The following is a 24,368-nucleotide window of genomic DNA, read 5'->3' on the forward strand; positions in this document are numbered from 1 at the left end:
GAATGGTTCCCACAAAGGTGAAGGTAGTTACAGTAAAGTTCTCAATACGACAACATATTATAGGAGCCAGGCAGGAGTTAAATATGTATTTGCTGAAAGTTTGACCATATTCTTAAACTGCTTAATGATAACAAAATACTCTTCCACACTCAAGATGTTTTGTATGTATTGCACAACTACACTGTAGCTGTGTCTGACAGATAAAGCCTGAACCTCCTGAACCCACTACACAGTAACGTGTACACTGAGGTGGAATGAGAGTCCCGCTTCCTCTCTGTCAGTCGGGGGTTTTAGCTTTCAGAGGCAGAGCATCATCATAACCTGTAATGCAATAGCAGCATGTTAACAGGGATTAGTGACGGGCTCCGCTTACACACAGCCACCCGGGGGCCAAATATGTCTGAGCGGAAATGACCCCATGCCTCAGGAGTACATCCATCATCATTAACCACCTTTCCTTTTATGATTTATGGGATGGTCTCAGCCGTGCAGGTGTGAGTCTGGATCAAGAAGTGTCAGTGCTGTTCATGGAGGGGCTTTCATTTACTCTCAACTAGAGCTTCATGCTCAGTATGTGTGGGTAATTCTATCTCAATCTCAGGTGAAAATTCCACATTTTCAAAACTTAATGAGGCCCTATTGTGCTTTTTGGGTTTTCTCTTTCCTGTATTGTAAATGGTCTGCACAGCTTAAAATCCCCAAGTTCTCTCCAGATGGAGTTTCTCCCCCCCCCCCCCCCCTTTTCTGAAACGCCTCCATTGGACTCCTTTGTTTACTTCAGTAACATAATGACATCACTACGTAACACTCACGGTTCCATTGGGTGAAAAGAGGTGCTGCAGCACAGTATGAGACAAAGAGCTTTTTGTAAATATGTCACAGTAGAGCCACAGAATACAAATATGAAACCCCAAAATGAGCAGAGTTCTAATATCCGGTACAAAAGTCTTAAAATTGCTTTCGTTTTCAATGTAGTATTGAAAAATAATCTCTGTGGAATGAAGGAATGAGAGCAAAGGCGGGGTTATAAAATTCTCAACTTTAATCAGTTCAAAAAGTTCACAACAAATGTAACACCTTGAGAAGGGAAATTTGCCATCAGAGATTGGGTACTTATTTGGATTTATACATTCTTTTCCTAATTAACTCGTTGGCAGTTCATTCGCCCTCAGGACAAAAAAGCCTTTTGTTTTTTATCTTGAACTCAAAACAGGTACAACTGATAAATGCAAAAATGAAATGTAAACCCAGTTTATTTTTTCCTTTTGCTCTAAAGTGTAGTGTCTTGAAGCACTACTTTATGGTAAACAATCTAAATTAGTACAATTCAAAATCTCAAAAGCCATCTGAGTTAAACAGGAGTTGTTATAAAGATGCAACCAATTAAGAACCCATAAATACCTCCGCACTTCCTTAAAACATCCCATAATGAAGCAACAATCCTCTTAGAGGAAAACAAAACGCTGATGTCGACTAGGCGACAGCACACACGCGCACACACCCACAACAAAAAAATGAAAAAAAATGTTCCCATGGTATTAAAGATGCTATACAATTGGGATGATATGCACATATTCCGTTTGCTTTCCCTAAAAAAACTCCTCCCTCCCAAACACTTTCTCTTTTAGGTGAAGCACACCTGGAGAGCAACAGATGCCGACACATGGAGCCGCACCTTTCCGCCTTCATTCATTATCCGTTCACATTCTCCCACAAGGCCGTGGGGCACCAAACAAGCGGTGCGAGGGCCTCCACTTCCTGTCTGTCACATCACAGGTCTAGAAGTCGACTTGACGCGTATGCCGTTTTTAACGAAAAACCCTGCTTGGACTGTATATATAATGTATTTATATATAAACAAATATATGGGGAAAAGGGGAGGGGGGGGGGGAAGAGAACATGGGAGGTGAAGGGAACAAAAAGGTTAAGGTGTCTAACGGTTACAACAGGTCTTGGGATGGGCCAGAGACCGACGGAACAGAAGCGCAGATTAACAGTTCTGGAAAGATATTACACAAAAAGTCTCCATAGAAAACGCTGATTATGTAAAAAGGGCCACAGGGTGACGCGGTAATCATTTACATATTGTTGGCATTGTTTTGGTCAACAAACATCCGATGGGGCGGTGCTCCGCAGAGGGGGGGGGGGGGGGGGGGGGGCGGTGCTCCGCAGAGCTCAAGTGCCTCTCTTGGGTTTTGTTGTGTTTGCTGTGGTGAGGGTTTGTTTGTTTGTTGTTGGGAGTACTGTACAGTCCTGTGGAGCCGGCGCTCAGTCGCACATCTCCTCGGGGATCTCGTGAGGGTTCAGGATGCCCGGCACCGACATCTGGATCTTGTGCTTCTCCTCCTGGGCCTGCCGCAGCGACGCCTCCCTCTCCTCCAGGAACAGGTCCGTGGTGTCCTCGCCCGCAAACTCCTGCAGCGGGGAGAAGAGAGAGAGACAGGAAGTGGTTAGCGCTTTAAAGACAGATTACACCTCCAATGATCTATTTGTTATACCCACTCATCCTAGTGCAAAACACCTGCAACATATTCCCATGAGCAATTCTTTTGACAATTAAGTGATAAGTCAGTCTAATAAATGTCAGAACTCCCAGAGGCCAATGAATGCATTTATTGTTGTTTTTATTAGATGTTATTCAAATAGTTTGCCATCAGTATTGACTTCATATTTGTTGTATATTAAATCTTGTGGTTTTGTAGGTTAAGGCTTTTTTAGGTTGAGAGTAGAATCTTCCTGCGCTGTAAAGTATTTGTAATTGTTTGTGTATTTTATTTATTATTTTCATCAATAAATTCAATAATAAGCTACATGTTTTATTATTGGCTAATTCTAAATCAATTAAACCATTATTTGAGTCCTTATCCAGACTAAATCTTAAAGATCTGTTCTCCTGGAAAATAGCCATCAACTCAGGAGACACTGACCGCTCTCCTGTACCCATCATACGCACTTTTTATTCCAACATGTTATTTCTGGAAACATCCGCTAAGCAGCTAAGATCCTGATAACCAGAGCTGCAGTCTGTGCACTTCATGTTACCTCAGAAGAAAACGTACACATGGGTAGACCATTAGAATATGAATCGTTAGATTAATACGGGATATAACCACTGGCTTTCTATATGTAGTGCTTCTACCAATAGAGGAGCAGGCTGTATGTACAGTACGCTGCATGATGTCTTTTTTAACAATGAGACAGATGAACAGAAAAAAATATTTTTCTATGTATATTGGACTAAATAAATATTCCTTAATAAGGTGATCTTGGTATAACTGGTGTTTAGTTTTATTTTGATATACATTGGTTATTTGTAGTGTTTGTTGAATTGAAGTGTCAAATCTTAAAATGATTGTAAACCCTTGTCAAGCAAACTGTCAAACAATGTTTATAAACTTTTTGATGTAAAAAAGGATGTGAGAAAACATGAAATAATTTAAAGAATATAAAACCAAAACGAGATCTGGTTGCTCTATCCCAATCCTTTGACGTCCTCACCTTGATCTGCACGAGGAAGTCCCTGAGGTGCTCCTTGAAGGCGGGGATATCCTGGTTCAGGCTGAACAGCCCCGTCACAAACACCTTCACCTGCGCACTAACAAACAAACACACAAGGAGGTTAGCTAACGTGCATTTTCCTGCAGCAGAGAGAGAGAGAGAGACGAGGAAGAGCCGAGGAGAGAGAGAAGAGACGAATGAGAGAGAGAGCGAGAGGAGAGAGACGAGAGAGGAGAGATGAGAGAGAGAGAGAGAGAGTGTGTGTGTGTGTGTGTGTGTGTGTGTGTGTGTGTGTGTGCTCACTCCTGTAGGTGGGGGAAGGCGGTCTTCAGCAGGTTGGCCACGTACTCCTGGATGAAGCCCTGGTTGTTGGGGCTGCTGGGGTTCAGCACCGTGGTGATCTTCCCCTCCTCCACCAGGTTGAACATGTAGGCCAGGATGGAGGCGTGCATGGTGAGGCCTGCAGGACACACACCGACACACAGCCTTTACTAAAGGAGCTTACATTATTCATCTCTATAAGCCGTTCATATCCCAATGTTCTCCTCAGATGAAGAGTGTGAACCAGCGTTTACGTTCCGACGTCAGCGCTGCACAATTCTTTGAATTATAATCGGAAAGGCAATATTCAAATAGCAGGAGCCACAATATTTATTTCAGGCTAAATAAAAAGGCAAAGTGTCAATATTATTTTGAATTAAGTCTTGTGGTGCTAAAGACACGTCTTCAAATTATAAATAATATTTCCTCGATTGGTACGGAAATAAAAAAAATACTCTGATAACTTTGGTATATTTCAATAATAATGAGAAGAATGATTGCAAGTTGTTTTTTCCAAACAGTTTAGCCTAGTTCACGTGTCGGAGAAATCCTGCATAAATATTATCTGTGTTTATTATTGAGCTTGAAAAGAACTGATAGGAAGCCCATATCAAAATGACATCGTCAGGTCATCATGTAGATTAAACTTTGATTTAAAAGAGAGCTTTAAATAGACTCTTGCATAGTGCAAACTATTTTATAAATATTAATAATGCAAGCCAACGTCGGAAGTCTAACAAATAAATCCCCTCAGCTTCAGGCCTACATGTACTCATAAAATAAAAAACTGAAAAAAACTATTTGTGAACAAACCAAAACTGCATGTAGGCCTGTGTGGCTCATAACATTTTAATTAAATTGTGCTGCCGGTTTAAAATCCAGCGCTGTTTTGATTCTGTTCTGCAGAGACTTGCACTGTGGCATCATTTAGAGCGGCTGCTACTGACTCCTGTATTCAGCCTAATTGTATTACACTCCAAAATGTGCTTGGGGGGAATTATTTTCATTATGACCGGAGAGATTTCATTTTGTCAGACTTTAACTGATTTTTCCAGTCGAAATTCGATAAACAGGGACAACTCACCGGCGGTGTGTGACGTGTCGGTGACCACGGAGAAGATGTGCTGCAGGATGTCACAGAAGTACGTCTGGTAGAAGCTCTGCGCGGCCGCCTCCTCCTGGGCCACGTTCTGCAGCAGCGTGTACAGGATCTGCAGACCTGGAGGAGAGGAGAGACACTTCAGCTTCCTGCAGTTCAAACTTTCTCACAGAAACACAGAATTCATGCTCGATAAGAACATTAATATGTGTGTGTGTGTGTGTGTGTGTGTGTGTGTGTGTGTGTGTGTGTGTGTGTGTGTGTGTGTGTGTGTGTGTGTGTTGTGTGTGTGTGTGAGAGCCTTACCAGTGTCAGCCACGTTCCTCATGGTGTGTTTGAAGGCCCAGATGATGGAGTCCAGCACCAGCTTGAACTGTGCGGGGGGAATGGCGAGGAATGCAGGGAAGCAGTGAGAGTTCACCGCTTGGAGTAAGTAGAAGAAGTGAGTCCTGTGCTCCGGGAACTCCTCAAAGTTCTGCGTGAAATACACAATACACATGTTTTAGTACTTCAATATAACACAACAGTTTGTCCAGTCTGGTTTTGCATTACTTAAATTAAGGGCTGTGGTTAATATCATATATTCAAATCGTGAAATTAAGATATTGCTTTCCACTTCATTTAGAAAACAATAGGCGTGCACGATTATGGCTAAAATGATAATCACAATCATTTTTGGCAATATTGAGATTATTCATTCATTTTAGGTTTAATTTAATAGCACTTTTAAAAAACAGAGCACTGCTTTTACTTCCCTGCGGGGCTGCTCATTAACACATCTCTCTATAAAACAAAGCTTTAAATAGGGTTATTGTTCACTTTAGAGTAGGAGAGTAAAACAGAACGAAGAGCAGTTGGTTCAAATAAAGTAACACTAAATTAATCTGCAACCACAACATTTAGAAATGTTTTTCAGAGGCACCAAGCGGCATCACAGCTCCACTTGTTTGAAGCCCAAACATGGAAACCGCCCCCTGGTGGCCGGACATTAGTTTTGGAAGTGCTTGATTTAAAGGTCCCATGTCTTAGCCATTTCTACTGATCATAATTCCATTGTTGAGGTCTACGAGAATAGATTTACATTGTTCAATGTTCCAAAATCACATTGGTTTCTCATACAGCATCTCTGTATAGTATGTGTATTCACTCTCTGTCCTAAACGGCTTGTTGGAACTCCTGCCCTCCCCTCCCTGTGAGTCCACTGTGCTCTGATTGGTCAGCTCGCCCACTCTGTTCTGATGAGTCCATCACCGTTACAGCGGAACATCAGTGATTATGTTTTACAATGGCGTTAGCAACCAAAAAATGACAAACAGATGAGAATGCTGCGTGGGGTCTGGGTGCCGTGTTGGTGGGACGTTGCGGGGCTCGCTGCTGTGAGGAGGGGACAATGTGAGCTGGGTTACTGGTGTGGTTTCCTGGTTGCTGCGTGGGGTCGGCGAGACAGCGAGACACAGCGAAACCCAGCCTGAAACCAGCCCGAGCACACACCCGCGGCCTTGCTGTGAGTCTGTGTGTGTGCTCACACACAGACTCACAGCCTCGCCGCGTCCCGCCGTCTCAGGTTGAGAAATCCGCGGACGTAACGTAATAGCGGATTGGTCCATTTGGACCAATTGGTCCATTTGGCTATGGTTACGTCACCATACCCAGGAAGAAACAAATGGAAAAAAAAAAATCTCCAACGAGGCGTTCTGGGGCAGTATAGACAGGTCTTTTCTGTGTTAGAGTTTTACTCCCTACAGCAGGGGTGGGGAACCTCCGGCCCCCGGGCCGTATACGGCACGCGAGACCATTTGGTTTGGCCCTCGAGGTAATTTATAAACACACGCAAAAAAGAAAAAAATGAAAGAAATCTAGACCGCAAAATAATTAAACAAGCGAGTGCCTGTTTTTCCTGGCAACGGTCATGGTCCTTGAACACAACACGAGCCTAATGTGTCATCACGTGGTATATGTCTCGTCTGACAGGGGTGCAGTTCTGACGGAGAGCACCAGAACGCCACTCCGGGACTTAAAAAAATTGCAGTACCCATAAGTCCGTACACATGCTGCAGTTTTTGCGTGTCTGTGTCTTTAGTTGAAAGCCCAGTGGCGATCTGTTCATCTGTCATACAGTCAATAACTTTGTTGTTATTAGCATCTGGTTAGCTAGCTATGCTAACAAATATAAGAAGCTTTTTCTCCAACCAGTGAGGTAAAGGCACATCTTTATATGATCATTATAGTTATCAAAAAACAAGAGAATAAAGTAAACAGGTATAAAATACTATATGACAGTAACAAAAAGTTGTTATTAATAAAGAAGAATACAGTTTGAAAGGAGAGTGATTTGTCAAATATCCATAAAGAAAAAGTAAATCTGCTTACAGTTCTGTTTCATCTGGGTGTTGAGAGATGTTTCCATAGATCTCTTCATTTTGCTCTCAAAGTGCACCAGATTGATGCTTTCAACTTCAATATTTAAAAAAAAAATGTTTGGTGGTCATGCCACACCGTGCACATGAATGCATGCGCGAGTCATGGCAAGATATCTGGATTAAGAGGTTGCTTTTCTTTGCACAGCATGAAAGAAAGGCCAAATGAATGTGCTGTGATTTTTAAGCAGAGGTCAATAATTTGTACGGCCCTCGGAGGATGTTGAAAACATTTAAATGGCCCTTGAGAGGAAAAAGGTTCCCCACCCCTGCCCTACAGGGTGTACTTTGAGGGATTGTGACTCTGCAGACCGTTCACATGCAGAAAAAGCTACATAATACACAAGGGGACAGGTAATGACCGGAAAAGCATGTCGTGGGACCTTTAAATTGCAGTTATCTATGAGGGAATACCGCAGTCCATCATGTTCATTTGTAGTAGGAAGACAACATAAAAAATAATATTTCATTAATTGTGCAGCTCAACTAAGCGTAATAAGAAACAGGTTTCAGATCCATACAACAGGTCCAAAGCATATTCCCCCCCCCCAGGCTCCCCTAGTGGATTAACCCAGCCCTGCCACGGTTGTTTTTCTAGGAAACGTTCAGGCGCTCTGCAGGCTCCGACTAGTTTCCCTCGTTGTTTCTTAGAGATGAAACCAACGAGTAGTTGAGAAACTTTCATGACTGACATTTTCAAGCTGCACCCACTTTTTTTTCTCCCATAAGCAGTTCATACAAGTTTCACACAAACATCACAGATCCCCTGAACATCTCCACACCCACGAGAGGAGCGGCTGCAGGCGAACCCTCCGACCAAGAGTACTGCAAATTCCAATAAACTCTCTGTAGGATGGAACAACCCTTTAGTTTGAGACTTGTATATATTGGCCTGAAATATATGTAAAACACTGGGAAAATGGAATATATATTTACAGGAAGTATATGACTATAATCAACCCATCCTGTATGCTGCTCATTGAGTTTATAGATATTTAAAATACAGTCTTCTACTGACAGTAGCCCATACTGTCAGAGTGCATTAATATATCAGTCCAATACAGCGCTGTGATTAACAGACTGCAGTGAAGGCCACATGATCTAGATTGCTTATCTATGTGCAAATTAAACTGCTAGATACAATGCTGAAGTGTTTGTTTTCTTGATAACTGCTATAGATTCTTATTCAAGCAGATTATGGGAAACAAAAACACAACATTTTTAAATAGCGATAACCACATATCCTACAGTAAACCACTGAGGGGGGGGTCTCACCTTGTTGATCATGTTTAGGGTGCACTCGAAGACGGCATCGAAGATCTGTGGGATCTCACTGGTGATGTGTCCGCCCAGCTTGTTTACAATGGTTGCCATGGTGCTGAGGACCTCGGGCTCCCGAGCAGCGGGGACGTTGCGTTGGTAATCGATGAGGACGGCGTCCAGCAGCGGAGGAACAAAGTTCTCGCCGACCTGCAGAACAACAGGAAGGATCAGCAGGGAGAACAAAACAGGAGCGCCCACTCCACTCACATTTAAGTGAGACTTTTTAAAGGCTCAGTTCTGACAAGTAAGGTGCAAATACAATTTTTGCATGTCTATTAACTCTGCTTCAAGATGAATATGCAGATAAAAGCAGAGCCGAGGGCACGGAGTGTGCCACATAAAATCTTTTGATCTAAAAATACCAACTGGATTAGTTCTACTGTCAACCGTTTCATTGATTGCCACAGAGTGTAGTGTCTCCCGAGGACACCGGAGTAAAAACCCAAAAAAGGGCTTTTTGTTCCTCAGGATAGATAAACTTCAGGTGATGTGCCTCCACGTCTCTCACCATCTGGGGGTCGTTTGATCGGCTGACCCAGCCTGAGATCAGTTTCAGAGTCTCCCGCTTCACTGTCCTCATGCTCCGGATCAAGGGCTGCTTCGTCACCATCTCACCTGCAACACACACAGGACACACATATTGAAGGCACACACACTTTGTCTTATCATTTTGTTGTGAGGAAGTAAGTATAGGTTCTGCAACATTTACAGGCCTGTGCTTCAGATAAATGCTCATTGGTTGATCAGTGAAAATGTTTGCGTACCATTGTTTCTTCTGCTATATATAAACTGTAACGACATTGAGGCTATTGTAAAGAATGTTACAAATCTCAAAACTGTTGGCTCTATGGAAAAAACAAATATCACATTTTTTATATCTCCTATTTAATATTGTAGTGTTGACCATTTCACACAATTGTAACACTATAAGACTTTTCATGACAAGAACAGTCTGGTAAGTTTAGAAAATTGTCACATGACAGTCTTTAAAATCATGAAATCTCAAAATATCCAAATATACATCTAGTCTAATTATCACATTATTGATATAACACCCAGTCGTGCCAAACGGTAATATTAGATTTACAGTATTTTTGCATCAATTTGGACTTTTCTTGATTTTTTAACTGGTATATAATTTACTGAATGATCTCAAAATAGACAACAGCCCTATCATAAACTTAAGGTATGACATCACAAAAACTGTTTGTGCATTAGTGATGTTTTATGAGGTGTGGGGATCACAAACTACTTGTTTTGCTTTCTTTTGGAAAGCCCTCTGCACGGCACTGTACTTCTATAAATGTCATACCCTGTCTTCCTCTGGAAAACGGTTGATCAAAGACAAGCTGACCTACATGTTTAACCTCTAAAATATTTAGTTAAGCATGTCCTGCCCATATCACCATTTGTATCCCTACTCTGAATAAGCAGCGAATGCAAGTGCAGAAATCCTTGATCATTACCGACAGACCTCACACTCTTTCATTCAGACACAGAAAGACTCAGAGATGAGTCACCAGAACAGGCGCATGCAAGAAGACAAAAAGCAGACAGGCTAACAAACAAGATGCCAATAATAAATGACAAAATACTAAAATGCTACTGTGTGAAAAAATAACAAAGTAAAAGGGAAAAATAAAACATGTTGCAGTGCACGGTCACAACCTACTGAAAACTCCTTAACATAGAGCCAACATTTTGGTAAAACATATTCAACATATTCCACTCAGTTAAACGTTGAAGGCTGGCCAACCGTCATGGTCCAGAAGTAACAGGAAATAAATGTTGAACTACAATTTAAGACCAAATAAAAATGTTTAGGCCACCATGGCAAATGCTGGTAGGGCTGCTCATGTCATCTCTTAAAGATTGTTCGCTAGAAACACCAGCCTGTTTACATGGTCTGGTTTCAGAGATGAGCGCAGGGAGGTGACGATATTGCCACCTGTACTGAAGACCCTCAGCCACGCCCCGACACAGCGGTGACGCCGGCCAATCACAAAGCTTTGATGCGTTCAAGTGCATTATTCTGGCACAGGAAGATTATGTTACAGGACATTAACGATAAAACAGAATATTGTTGTTCTATTTTTAGACACATCTCGCGATCGACTGGTTGGGCACCCCTGGGCTAGACCATAGGTCTGTTGTGGTAGCAAAGTAGTCAGCTGAAGCCACATCTCTCTCAACTTCCCCACGGCATTTGTCATATAGTGCAGGCAGCGCAGACCTGCTGAAATAATACCGAGACGGCATCGCGTAACGCTTGTCCAACGTGTTGACAAGTTGCTTAAAGCCCTGGTTGCTAACAGTGCTAACTGGGCACATATCTTTAGCGATGTGAAATGTAATGGCAAAGTACTTGCAAATAGTGGAAATAGTTTTACCCTTCTTTTTAACGAGTTGCTGCTCTTGTTCTGACATCTTCGCTCGCGCTGAACACTCACAACACATGTCACTCCCACGTGGCCGAGTGGGCTTTTAGGGAGGGGCGAAAGCGCACCCAGCTAAATAATCGTATTTTGCCAATTATGCTGTTTTCATAATCGTCGCAAGCCATAATCGTAATCGCGATTAAAATACGATTAATTGCACAGCCCTACTCCATGCTGTAATGTTCAAAAAGCTCTTTATTGTTCTCATACTGCCTGTGCTGCAGCACCTATTTTCACCCTCTGTCTGAAACCAGAGCCCAGTCTGCTCTGATTGGTTAGCTGGCCAGCTCTGTTGTGATTGGTCAACCGCTTAGATATGTCCCGCCCTTTGCCTATCACGTACAATGCTGTCGAGCGCTAGCCAATAGAAGTGCGACTGTTACATAGTCCAGTGGACGCGTTTGAGGATATATAACACACTACAGGAAAGGGAAAACCCCAAAAAGCATGAAAGGGCCCCTTCACTAAAGCTGCAACCATTAGTGATTGACAGAATAATAATAACATTTGCCCTGGTTCAAAATTCACCACTGTGTCTCTCTGGCCCAAAATATATCTTTAAAATTTGATCCATAGATGAATTGGTAATGAAAATAAAGGTGAGTTTCAGCAAGGCTTATCAGCTATCATGCAACATTGTGGAACAAACACAACAAGATGAATCCACACGCATGTTGTTAGTCTGCTGCATGATCCCAAAGACACATCTCCCTTACCATTTGTCTGAATGGCGGCTGAGATGTTCTCACTCAGGCACTTGTAGACGTTGAGCATGTCCAGGTAGATCCGCCCCAGCTGGATGACGAAGGGGTGTCCCACGGCCTTACAGGCCCGCACGTTGGTCTTCAGGATGCTGCCCAGCTGCTTCACAGTCTCCGGGTCCTTCAGGATGTCCACGTTCTGAGGAGGAGAGATGATTAACACACTCTTCTTCTTTGTCTATCATAGATAAATAGATTGGTTCATTAGTTAAACTTCAGCATGTGGTAGTGTGAGGGTCTCTTACCTTGGTGGCCTGCTGGATGATGCTGTCCCACACCTGGTTTGGAAGCAGCATGTATTTTTCTATCAGGTGCTCCTGAACTGTCTGATCTGTCTGGGCTCCGATCATATAACCTACTGCCTCGTAGAACGTGTGCACCTGGACAGAAACGGGGACAATTGTCAACATTAACACCTGATTGAACGAATAATAGAATTTATACACAGTATACTCAATTCTGATTGGTCAATATGGATATTCAGAGGTCAGCTATTTACTGATAGCAGACGGCTACAAGGGATAGCAGACTGTTGCTAACGCTGACGCTTTGAACTTAAGACAGCATCATATCAATCCACAGAAAGAAGTTTGGTCAATGTAAGGTCAGTTGTTGCTAAGATAAAAACTGTTTCCTGTCTGATACTCTATCAGAAAACACAATGCAAAACTTTTTTAAGTTTCTATGTGAATAACACTTTTGACCGCTGAACTGTCCTCAGTAAGGACAAGCAAAAGAGAACAAGATCAAGAATAACAACCCAAAAAGAAAGGAAAGAGGATAAAAGACAGAAGGCTGGACGACAGAGAAATGAACAGACGAAGAAAGACCGGAGAGTAAGCAATAAAGGTAACGTGGCATGGGAACAGACTTTTGGACTTTCGGTACAGGTCTGGAGAACAAAACCTTGATCAGTGCTGCGGACATTTTAAGTTATGTTGCCGTTGTTGAAATGTCATATTGTAAGTGAAATCGGTTTATTTACTAAGTGAATTTAGCAGGATAATGTGCATTTAGCCATTCATTAGTAAGAAAGGAATCTCTGCTCATCTGTCTGGGTTCTTTTCTCATTAATGACCCCCTCGCTGCACCCCTTACTCATTTTCGAGCAGAACTGTAGAGATAAAAATGCTGACCTGCTGAGGCTGAAGGTCGCAGATGATGGTGTTGATGTTGTTGAGGATCTCGTCGATAAAGGGCATCACCTCTCCCACCTGCACCTGGATAAAGTGGCGCCGGCACTTCTGGGCGATTTTAATGAACGTGTCACAGGCCATGTCCTGAACTCCGTCATGGGTCTCTGAAGGAGAAAGAGCATGAAGGGGGATATAATGTTGCATTTAAATTACCTAATTAAAACGGTGGTATTCATTGAACCACGTTTTAAAACCAATGCATGTTTCCCAAATCTCTCACCATGCATGAACTCAAAGAGTTTGTTGACGACGGTTTTGAGGAACTTCCAGTGTGCTCTGAGGAAGCGAGGATACTGGCCGACGATGTACATGATGTTGGAGGCGATGATGGCCTTGTTGTCCTTCCCTCTCTTCTGCTCGCAAAGACCCAGGAGATCCTGAAACGAAGACACAGTCAGCGTTCAGTGTTCGACACAATGGTGTGAACGATTCTTTAACATCAGAGTGACCACATGACCAGAGCAGAAATGGAAAAACTGCAATGCTATATAGATTTTTTTTAAAACAGCTTTAAATGTTGATTTTAGTGGTGCACGATAATTATCGGCCCGATAATTATCGGTCCGATATTAGGAATTATGACTTCATCCTGATAAACCCGATAAAAGTATTAATAGCCCCGATAATATACAATATATTTTTGGGGTAAAAAAAAGAAAAAAATACTGCAGTGTGGGTGGATTTGGATGAGGGGCGCTTGTTTTTCCCTCGGCTCCTCCCGTTTTTTACATTATTACATTACATTGCATTTAGCTGACGCTTTTATCCAAAGCGACTTACAATAAGTACATTCGACCAGGAAGACACAACCTTGAAGAAAACAGAATCATATAAGTACATCAGGTTTCATAGAGCCAAACATTTCAAGTGCTACTCAACTGGCTTTAGATAATCCAGTCCTTTATTAGTATAAAAGTGCTTTGTTAATAGTTCTATCGCTCGAAGTGGAGTCGAAAGAGATGAGTTTTCAGTCTGCGCCGGAAGATGTGCAAGCTATCTGCTGTCCTGACATCAATGGGGAGCTCATTCCACCATCTTGGAGCCAGGACAGCAAACCCACGTGTTTTTGCCGATGGGAACTTGGGTCCCCCTCGCAGCGAGGGCGCAGCGAGTCGTTTGGCTGATGCAGAGCGTAGTGCACGCGCTGGGGTGTACGGTTTAACCATGTCCTGGATGTAGGAAGGGCCAGATCCATTCGCAGCATGGTAAGCAAGTACCAGTGTCTTGAAGTGGATTCTAGCAGTTACCGGAAGCCAGTGAAGGGAGCGGAGGAGCGGAGTGGTGTGGGAAAATGTAGGAAGGTTGAAGACCAGACGAGCCGCTGCATTCTGGATGAGCTGCAGAGGTCGGATGGCACATGCAGGTAGACCAGCCAGGAGGGAGTTGCAGTAGTCTTTTGCCAGTACTGTGGTATTAGTGGTTTAGGAAGAGGGGAGTTTTTCACAAATCCAGCGCTCCCTCACTCATGCCTGGCTGTGACGTAAATGGTGTGCGGCCGTGAAGCCAGGACAGTAAACAAACATGTCGTCGGTAGTATGGGACTATTTCAAAGTTTCAGAGTTAGATAGTTCGCTTGCTATTTGTATTGTTCCACGAGGAGGGAAAAAGGCAACAAGCTATAATACTTCCAACCTGATTAGTCACCTGAAACATCGCCATCGCTACGATGGTGTGTTAAAAGCGTACGAAGACGCCTGCGCTGTTAAACTAGTGGCGAATCCAAAGCCAGCTACAAAGGCACCGGGGCTTTTACCTATCGACTAGGCTTTTGAAAAAGGCAAGAAGTTTGCCAGAGACGACCCCAGGGTTTGTTCATAATTTAATGCTCATGTCATTTGCTCACTACTAGTGTTTTTTTTACCACCAGGTGTGCAAAAACTACAGGTACATTTAATATATATATATATATATTATATTATTATCGGTTATCGGTATCGGTCTTGAGAAGCAGGAAGTTATCGGTATCGGTTTCAAAAAACCAATATCGTGCATCCCTAGTTGATTTTGTATTTTAAATCGTAGTTGTGAGCATTTTTTAAGTCAGTTTTTACTCATTTACAGTATTTATTACCTAAAACTTTATGAACACATTCATTGATTGTTTATGTTTTCATTTCATTATATAGTTTTTTCTGTTCACAAGACATATATTCAGCTTTTCTGTTTCTTGGATGAGGGATTCCTCCCCTGCATAACTACAGGGTTTCTTTAAGGAGTTTTGTCTTGTCTAAATTCTAAGGACGACAGTGTAATTGGTGATATTGACCTATATAAACACACTTATAGTTGTTAAAGTTGTGGTAGGTTGAGGTTTCTGTGTACCTTGATGACAGTGACCAGGAACCTCTTCTCGTCCTCCTCGTGCATGGCCCCGCTGATGGAGCCGATGGCCCAGCACAGCGTGTTGAGGTTCTTCCAGGACCACTCTGTGCCGTTCACCTGGTTGTGCAGCTTCTCTGTCATGATGCGCTCTGTGTCTGCATAGTCCAGATGAGTGAGGTACACTGCAGGATGGCAGAGGACAACATATTAGTATTATCACTGTGTGAATGAACTTAAAGCCACAAGCACATCTCTCTGCAGCTAAAACAATGTTTGAACCTGAAAAAAAAGGTTTGAGCAGAAACAGTGGAATGCTGAGTGAAACTGATCAATATATGTCTCTGTGTTGCATGGTATACAGATACTATAAAGATGTTCTCACATCCTCCATTGCCTTGCATTGACATTGCCAAAATATGTATTGCTCTTCTTTAAAAAAAAAAAAAATGTTGTGAATGTACTTTCGAATAGCGCCTTGTGTCTTTGACGCCTTAGCACATCTACTTCACATGCTAATTTTAATCATTAACACACAGGGCTGCCAAACAAAGTGCCAAACTGCTCATCATCTAACCTAATCTCATTTAAATAGACTTGTGGTGCCTTCAGGAGCAATTTGGGGTTCAGTGTCAATGACAGTTAATGTAAGTGACAATTCCACATGTTATCTTAAGGAAGCACAATATTTTATTGTATGACTGCCAGCTTGCAGTGCTAACAATATCAAAGCATTAAATAATAAAAACGACAAGGAATCCTTTTTTGCACAATCAATGCTAAATGTACTAGAATGGATTTGAATGAAAAGCCATACAGGAACCACATTAATTTAAACAGTGCATACCCAGAGTTTCCCTCATGTTCTTGTAGAGGTTGATGGAGTCGGTGTCCTTCATGAACTCTCTGACCACCTCTCCCTGGTCGTTCTCCACCACCAACACCTCCTCCGGCTTGGCCATCCGACTTACCATAAGCAGACGCACCTGTCACAAGAAATAACATCTGTCAGCACGTACACACATGGAGGAACAGAGCCACTGCGCTCACACATACGCACACATGTCATTGTATATGATCCTTTAACATTCAAACCATGATATGTGTGTCTCTTTTTATACACACACCATACACTATGTGTTGTAAAATAAGGTAAAATATTGACACCAAATGGAAAACAAGTTTAGCAACGTTGTGACTAGAAAGTCTTTTGGCAGCAGTTTGGCAGCCACCTGTTGCTTAACCAGTGCCAACTGATTCTTGGTATGACTGCGAGCTGAGACTCTACTAAAACATTTCTGCACCTCGAAACACTTCATTGCTGCACCACCTCCAACGCGTCAGAAAATCATTATTTCTTTAAAGATGCATTGCTTTCATAAATTCAACAGTGCACATTCTAAAATATTTGACATCCTAACTATGCATTCATTATTACATCAAGGATTCAAACAGAGTGTAATTGTCTGTGTGTGGTACCTTGGAGAGTACAGGCAGGTAGAGCTGTCTGCGAGGGGGCACGTCAAAGTGCTGGTTGCCGGAGAGCAGGGGGGACGTGGACGTGGAGAAGGGACTCTCTCTGTACAGCTCAGCAGCCAAGTGGTTCCAATACTCGAGACAAATTTTAAAGATCTCAGTCTCCTCCACCTCCGACACCAGCAGCATGTAGTGGAGGGCCTGGGAGAGGGGGGGGGACAATTAGACAATGGAGGCTGTGCTCTATACAGTGGTATGGATAGACAGATAGTTCGAGAGATATAGTACATCTACTTCATACATTTATGTTCTGTAGTTAAATACACATTTGGCGTTTTGACATTTGATTGATGCTACTTTTGTACTATTGAGTCATTTTACACTATGTGTATTTCATAGTTTAAATTACTAGCTACCTTGCAGACTCAGATTATAAACACAAGAAATTAATAAAATAATACATTATTATAAGGGCTGTCAAACGATTAAAAATTTTAATCAGATTAATCACAGCTTAAAAATTAATTAATCATGATTAATCACCATTCGAACTATGTCCAAAATATGCCATTTATTTATGTATATTGTTGTGGGAATGGAAAGATAAATGACAGAAGGCGGATATATCCATTTCACATACATTATCTATGTTTATTATAACATTTTTCTGCGTGTCAAAATGAAAGACAACCCACACACCTATCAATCATCAAACCGTGGGGTCTTAATTCATTACGTGTTGATTTCTATCAACGGGGGAGTACTTCAGGAAAGTCGACAGAGGGGCGGCGGCGGCGGCTAGTGGAGTACTTCGTGACCACAGAGTGTGAACGTTGTGATCAGCTGTTTTAGCGCAGTTCTCCAGTGAAGGGGGGGGAGTCTCCCTCCGCAGCCGGTTGGCGTAGTTTTGGCACAATTCCGTTGTACAGACCGACGTTAACAGCAGCCCTGTCTGTGCACACGGAGACCGACTCTGTCGTCCGGTGATCTAACCGCCTTCTGGAAAAGCTTCACAAGTACGTCGGTACGCAAATGCGCTTTGTGACATAAGTGACGGTACGCATTTCAGATTACGCACATAACCTGCGTACCAGTTATGTGCACCCCTGTAGCCTACTACAGCGAAAGTATTCTCCGTCGGGACTTCCTGCAACAACACCACGCCGTTATCAAAGATGTTCTATTGAGAAGACGATCACTACGTGACAAAAGTTTTCAAAACCGTGGCTACTGAAATCAATCTTACTAACTGCTGTCTGTGCAATTTACTCCGCGTGAGTTGGCGGACTTTATTTTGCTTACTTTAACATCATTTTTCATGGTGGGGCTAAGCCATTTCTTGGTATGGGTGTAGCCTACCCCAGCCATACCCTGGCGCTGCCACTGGTGGCATGTATGGGGCGGGCCATTCTGCACATGCGTTAAATGCGTTAAATATTTTAACGCAATTAATTCAAAAAATTAATTACCGCCGTTAACGCGATAATTTTGACAGCACTAATTATTATATATTATTATAGGAAAGGCTACCCAGCTTTATATAAAATAATTTAAATAAATTCCACCATTAGCAAGTGCAAAATTAAAGTGATGAACACATTAATATATCAGTATTATAATCCAAACATTTTTAATGATTCCCAAATGGGGTAATGTCACTCTAGCGTTGATACATGTACTTAAGTACAATATCTCAGAGCTTCTTCCAACACTCTACATGAAACGTATTTGTTCATTCTTTATATAGACAATGTTCTTCTCTTATTCTTCCTGTACATCTGTTGAACAGTGTCCTTGTGTCCGACAGTATTCTCTCTTACCTCCATTAATGTTTCTCGGAGGTTGAGCCGCTTCTCGATGAGCTGCCCGTGCTCCTTCAGGAACGTACAGAGGAACAGACTGAGGTTCTGGATGAAGTTCTGCTCGTCGTCTTTCCCGTTGGCGTAGGCCAGACGAATGTTAGTATTCAGAGGCAGCATCTAAATCAAAATAGTTTCTTTAGCATGTTTACAACAAGAAATGAGAATGTGACCATTGCCCTATCTGAGCCTTACGCACCTGTTTGAGTTGACACATGGTCAAGGTGAAGAGTGTGACAAACTGCTCCTCGTACTGACTCACGCTCACACCGGCAATCTCTGTGAGGCACTTCAGAGTCACGTTGCGAAACATGGGCACGTTCAAGAACTGTAAAATCATAAGAAACAGATGGTTAGTAAAGGATTTATTGATTATTAGTGTGTGTATATAACTTGATTTGGCAGTATTTTTAAGCTTGCTTGCTATAAAACTGTTAAGAGGTCAGTAATATGGTTTTCCATAAAATTCATTTTGGATCAGTCTAAAGTCCTTGAATGAGTCGTGTGCATCTGTGAACATACCTTATACACCAATGTGCTGATCAGTTTGGTTTCAAAGATGTACCCAAGAGGAATCCAGTTGAGAAAACGTAGGAGGGTCTCCAGAGTGGCGTGGACCAGAGGGGCATTCTGGGAATTTTCCTAAGGTGCAAACCAATAAGACGACAAACAGGTGAAGGACAAACACTACTCGGTAAGCAATGTTAAATTATTGTACAGCGATGCAAAAAAAATTAGGATATGAAGATTTGCCTACCATAACAAACTGGCACAGCTGGAATATCTGGGAGAACTCGTTGCACATGCTGAAAGAAAGAAATACAAATTAGTAAAAAATACTGTCTGCATTTAACACATTCTGACATTTTATAGATCTGCCTGCACTTAGGCAGAATCTCTCTCTCAAATGAACTCCCCTTCATTTCTTGTAAAACGAGTGTCTAGTTGCAATCGGAGTTATGGAGTACGGAGGACATTTTGTCATTTGCGGGGCTAAATCTGACATATCCTGACACATTTCTTGTGGTCACTGTCGTTAAAAGTGACATTTTCTTGGTAAAATAGGGCGGATCTTATTTCACCTGAAGGTCTTCTGTTCTCCATTAAATGTATGAATGTATTCTGATGTTCAGTCAAGGTGAATGCAATAAAACACAACGGATATCAGCCTTTCTAGTTTACGATGTTCTGCAAGTGCTGGAATAGAATGTAGTCTTACATTTGGCAAAAAAAGCTATAAATGTTGAATGTATAAAGTTATGTATAGTGATATTCCATTACAAAAAAAAATCTTGGAAACACTCACTCTGTATTCTTGAAGGTTATTATGATATTATGGTGGTTTGGTCTAATACATAGACCCTAATGTAGGTTTTTGACAACAAAACAGATAAGATGATTATGCTTCCGGAGGTGTGTGATGATCATCATGCTGACCTGTCTTTTAGATGCTTTGCCTTGACCTGGGTCATCTGGCCGCTGGAGAAATCAAAGACCTCTTCGCTGAGCAGCTTGAGGATGACCATGTTGTTCTGACAGAGGCTCTCGCTCGTGCGACTCGCCCCGACAATGTCGCTGATGAAGGTGGGCCAGTGCTTGGGCCACTCCTGCTTCAGGATCTATATACACGGGGCATACACATGCAGTATGTTGGTGTAACTGTGACATTTGCTACTGTGACTCTACTAAAAATAACAACCCTTTCAGTCCCAAGTCAGGCATGTGCCCCAGTTTCTGATTTACACTTTGATCATTCATGAGTAAACAGTCAGAATGTTAAAGCGTGTTAACGAAATCACATATTTACAAGCAACCCTCTACTACTACAAACACCCCGTGCACAAACATCTGAATCACAGTCTCCTGGGGACGAGTGTGGAATCTGGAGCTCTACAGTCCCGAGGGCCAAAACATGAGCTCAGCTGACGCAAGCAGTGACTCAGTCTCACTGACATTAATGCAAAGTCACTCATGTAGCCAGTGAGCCAATGGCTGTCTCCCTCATGGGAATGTACCCCACACACACACACACACACACACACACACACACACACACACACACACACACACACACACACACACACACACACACACACACACACACACACACACACACACACACACACACACACACACACACACACACACACACACACACACACACACACACACACACACACACACACACACACACACACACACACACACACCACACACACACACACACACACACACACACACACACACACACACACACACACACACACACACACACACACACACACACACACACACACACACACACACACACACACACACACACACACACACACACACACACACACACACACACACACACACACACACACACACACACACACACACACACACACACACACACACACACACACACACACACACACACACACACACACACACACACACACACCAGTGTGGACACAGATGAGCAGAATGCACTGAAATGTATACTATTGTGTATTATTCCGATAATTAAATGCACCTTCTCATTTTGCCAGGTAAGCTACTGACAGTTATATTTGGTTAGGTCAGAGCTATGAAACTTTAAATCATCCATATTTGCTCTCTATATATTTATCTATACCTTTTTATCACTCAGAACAACAAGCATAAACTACAGGCAATCAATATCAATATTTATTTTAAATACAAAAATGGGAAATGATCTTGTTGGAAACAGCCATAAGAATCAGGGAATGGTATCAGTTGAAACAGCCATCTTTGTGCATCCTTTCCAATACATCCGGTGGTCAAATCTTTCCGACTCAAGACTTTCTGATAAACATCTCAATGACTCACAGCAAGGACCTGAAGAAGTCTGCACTAATTTGTTGATCCGACGGCACACAGCAGTGAACCGCTCATTCCTACGACCCAGCGTTTAAACGACTCAGCGTTTGTGGAGTAAAGGTACAATCATGCCTGAAACGACTTGTTATACAATATGTTGTTCTGGACTTATCCGTTATTGCTGATAACCTCCGAGCAGATTTAAAAATAGCTTTATCAATAATGACTTGAGATATTATTTTATGTTTATTTAAACATAATACACTGTTGATTCTCCATTTGTTGTGATCCTCTTTTCGATCACGAAGCTACAGCTACAATTTATAAACATCCGCTGCATGGCCTGAGACATTCAAAGAGAATTAATATGCAATTTTAGCTTAGCTGACCTGGAAAAGTGTTCGTCAGACTAGATTAATTGTGACATCTTGAGGTTAAAAGTATCCTTGCAAAAGATGAGGGGAGAATTGAGGCAGCAGTAAGATGCTCAAACAACAGATTGTCAGCGTCCATTACTTTGTTTTATGAACCGTACGTACAGTGTTGTGTTACACATACAGATTGCTAAAAAACTATGTGGTGTATAGACAGTGGCGGTTCTACAGGGTGGCACGGGGTGGCAACTGCCACCTTAGAAAAATGCCTTGCCACCCCAGCTGCCACCCCGGTTGGCAGCTTTGTTTTGAAAAAAAAGTTGTGGCTCATCGGACATTTATGAGAGAAAATCTCTAATGTCCAAGTGCAAGTGAATGCAGCACAAGACGCGAGCCTTGCAACCCATCCCCCGGCCCTGGAACGAGCGTGGAAATATGATTGGCGGCGATTTCATTTGAACGGGGGACAGCGCAAAACGAGAAGCATTTCGGATCCAAGTAGACGGAAGGAATGAGGTATTTGCGGTCAGTGGCGGTGCCAGGGTATGGCTGGGGTAGGCTACAGCCATACCAAGAAATGGCTTAGCCCCATCATGAAAAATGATGTTAAAGTAAGCAAAATAAAGTCCGCCAACTCGCGCGGAGTCAATTGCACAGACAGCAGTTAGTAAGATTGATTTCAGTAGCCACTTGTCTGGAAATACTGAAGACTAGAAACGGTTTTGAAAACTTTTGTCACGTAGTGATCGTCTTCTCAATAGAACATCTTTGATAATGTCTTCTGGCCAATCAGAATCACGATAACGGCGTGGTGTTGTTGCAGGAAGTCCCGATACATCGATACAACATTACGTGTTGATAGAAATCAACACGTAATGAAATAAGACCCCACGGTTTGATGATTGATAGGTGTGTGGGCTGTCTTTCATTTTGACACACAGAACAATGGGGGCTATCCACCCTTATCCACAATGTAAAGTCATTCACAGCCTCTTCCCTCTTCTCTCTGTGAGGAGCAGCAGGTTCAGCTTTCAGAACAAAGTAAAAAAAAAACAAAATACCATTCATTTTTTTAAATATGTCGTGTAGTAATAGATTTATTTATTTTTCTTCTCAAGAGAGTACCAGAATGTGTATTTTATGTTAGTATTTCAAAAAATCTCTTTTTATTTACTACAAGACAAATGTGCCTTTTTATTTCATACAGTTCAATTTGGGTTGGGACAGGGAAATAATCTAAACCTCACACGTGGCGTTTCACTGTCAAGGGGAGCGTGTATGTAATTACATCGCAAATACTGACTTGAGCCCCACCGCTGTATGGGTTAGCCCTACCATGGATTACCCAACAAAAATACTCTGGAGCCGCCACTGTTTGCGGTCTACAATGACAGAGAAGAGCCTGTCAAGTTTGGCTGTACTCAGCATTGAATCAAAACGCACCATAGCTTTAAATCTTAATAAGTTTGTGAGGCGTTTTGCTGATCAAGATGGTAATCGCCACATTCAGCTGTTATAGGCATGCCAACTTGATGCTCTGCTCACGGATGAGTCGATGAGAATAATAAACTGTTAAGATGATGACCTTACGTGTGTATAATATGTTTCTTCTTTGTGGGGTTCTGCCCCCAAAAAACTGTTTTAAGTCCTGAGAAAGTCAAATAAGACGGTGTGTAAAACTTCACTGCCCAGCCAACAAAAAGTAACCACTTTGATGTAACTAGGCCAGTAGGTAAGGGCTTTCCACTGGATAATAACTGCAGCGATGTATATGTTTTAGCTGAATACATGTTTTTTAACCCTAACTGATGCAGTTAGTCACTTCTTTAATGTTTGTTCTTTCTGATGTAAAGTCAAGGTTGTAACTGTTTGCAATGAAGTCGTGGGGCGCTGAACTGTTCTTTTGATTCTTTTGATATATGATAGTAATTACTTGTCTTTCAAATTTGAAGGAGGGTGAGCAAGCATCTTGAGGAACTAAATGATCTCCTCCAAAAAATATAGTTTATTTAATAATAACACTGAATATGTGAATCATAACAGTGATTGAGAGCTGATAGGAATGATATGATTGTTAATATTATCATATTCATAGAGACAAACATCGATGAGACAGTTAATGAATGTACTTATTGCAGCAGTCTGCATAGATTTGGTACCCCTGCTGGTCTAAGAGTGAGACAAACTCATTCAGTTATTGTCCAGTTAAAATTCATTAAATGATGTCTGCCACCTTATATATTTATATGTAAGGCTTTACTGATGTGCCACAATAATGTCACCTAATGTTATTGAGTTAAAATATCAATATTGTGCCTTTCCAAGTTAACCTTGATTGATATGACTGCGATTAAATCAGCATATACTTCTGCCAGGGGATGCCACCCCTGAAATTCTCCTGCCACACTCTTGCCACCCCATGAATATTTTTCTAGATCCGCCCCTGTGTATAGACTAA

General features: G+C 42.1%; 1 protein-coding gene across 2 annotated transcripts in view; it reads right to left on the minus strand.

Annotated features, from left to right (window-relative positions):
- Positions 1 to 1,024: 1,024 nt before the first annotated feature.
- xpo1b (exportin 1 (CRM1 homolog, yeast) b) overlaps positions 1,025 to 24,368 on the minus strand; it is a 36,245-nt gene continuing 12,901 nt past the window's right edge. For both annotated transcript variants that reach the window (XM_034225055.1, XM_034225047.1), the window contains exons 7-25: positions 20,145 to 20,326; positions 19,465 to 19,513; positions 19,230 to 19,349; positions 18,907 to 19,035; positions 18,669 to 18,827; positions 16,852 to 17,049; positions 16,220 to 16,358; positions 15,376 to 15,557; positions 13,274 to 13,430; positions 12,994 to 13,157; positions 12,103 to 12,237; positions 11,813 to 11,996; positions 9,167 to 9,273; positions 8,611 to 8,805; positions 5,225 to 5,393; positions 4,904 to 5,038; positions 3,802 to 3,958; positions 3,499 to 3,595; positions 1,025 to 2,415 (exon numbers count right to left, since the gene is read on the minus strand). In XM_034225055.1, coding sequence (XP_034080946.1) covers positions 2,269 to 2,415; positions 3,499 to 3,595; positions 3,802 to 3,958; positions 4,904 to 5,038; positions 5,225 to 5,393; positions 8,611 to 8,805; positions 9,167 to 9,273; positions 11,813 to 11,996; positions 12,103 to 12,237; positions 12,994 to 13,157; positions 13,274 to 13,430; positions 15,376 to 15,557; positions 16,220 to 16,358; positions 16,852 to 17,049; positions 18,669 to 18,827; positions 18,907 to 19,035; positions 19,230 to 19,349; positions 19,465 to 19,513; positions 20,145 to 20,326 — 2,805 coding nt within the window. In that variant the 3' untranslated portion in view covers positions 1,025 to 2,268. The remainder of the gene's footprint in view (positions 2,416 to 3,498; positions 3,596 to 3,801; positions 3,959 to 4,903; positions 5,039 to 5,224; positions 5,394 to 8,610; positions 8,806 to 9,166; positions 9,274 to 11,812; positions 11,997 to 12,102; positions 12,238 to 12,993; positions 13,158 to 13,273; positions 13,431 to 15,375; positions 15,558 to 16,219; positions 16,359 to 16,851; positions 17,050 to 18,668; positions 18,828 to 18,906; positions 19,036 to 19,229; positions 19,350 to 19,464; positions 19,514 to 20,144; positions 20,327 to 24,368) is intronic.

This window comes from Gymnodraco acuticeps, unplaced genomic scaffold, assembly GCF_902827175.1.
Source record: "Gymnodraco acuticeps unplaced genomic scaffold, fGymAcu1.1, whole genome shotgun sequence".
NCBI classification, from domain to species: Eukaryota; Metazoa; Chordata; class Actinopteri; order Perciformes; family Bathydraconidae; genus Gymnodraco; species Gymnodraco acuticeps.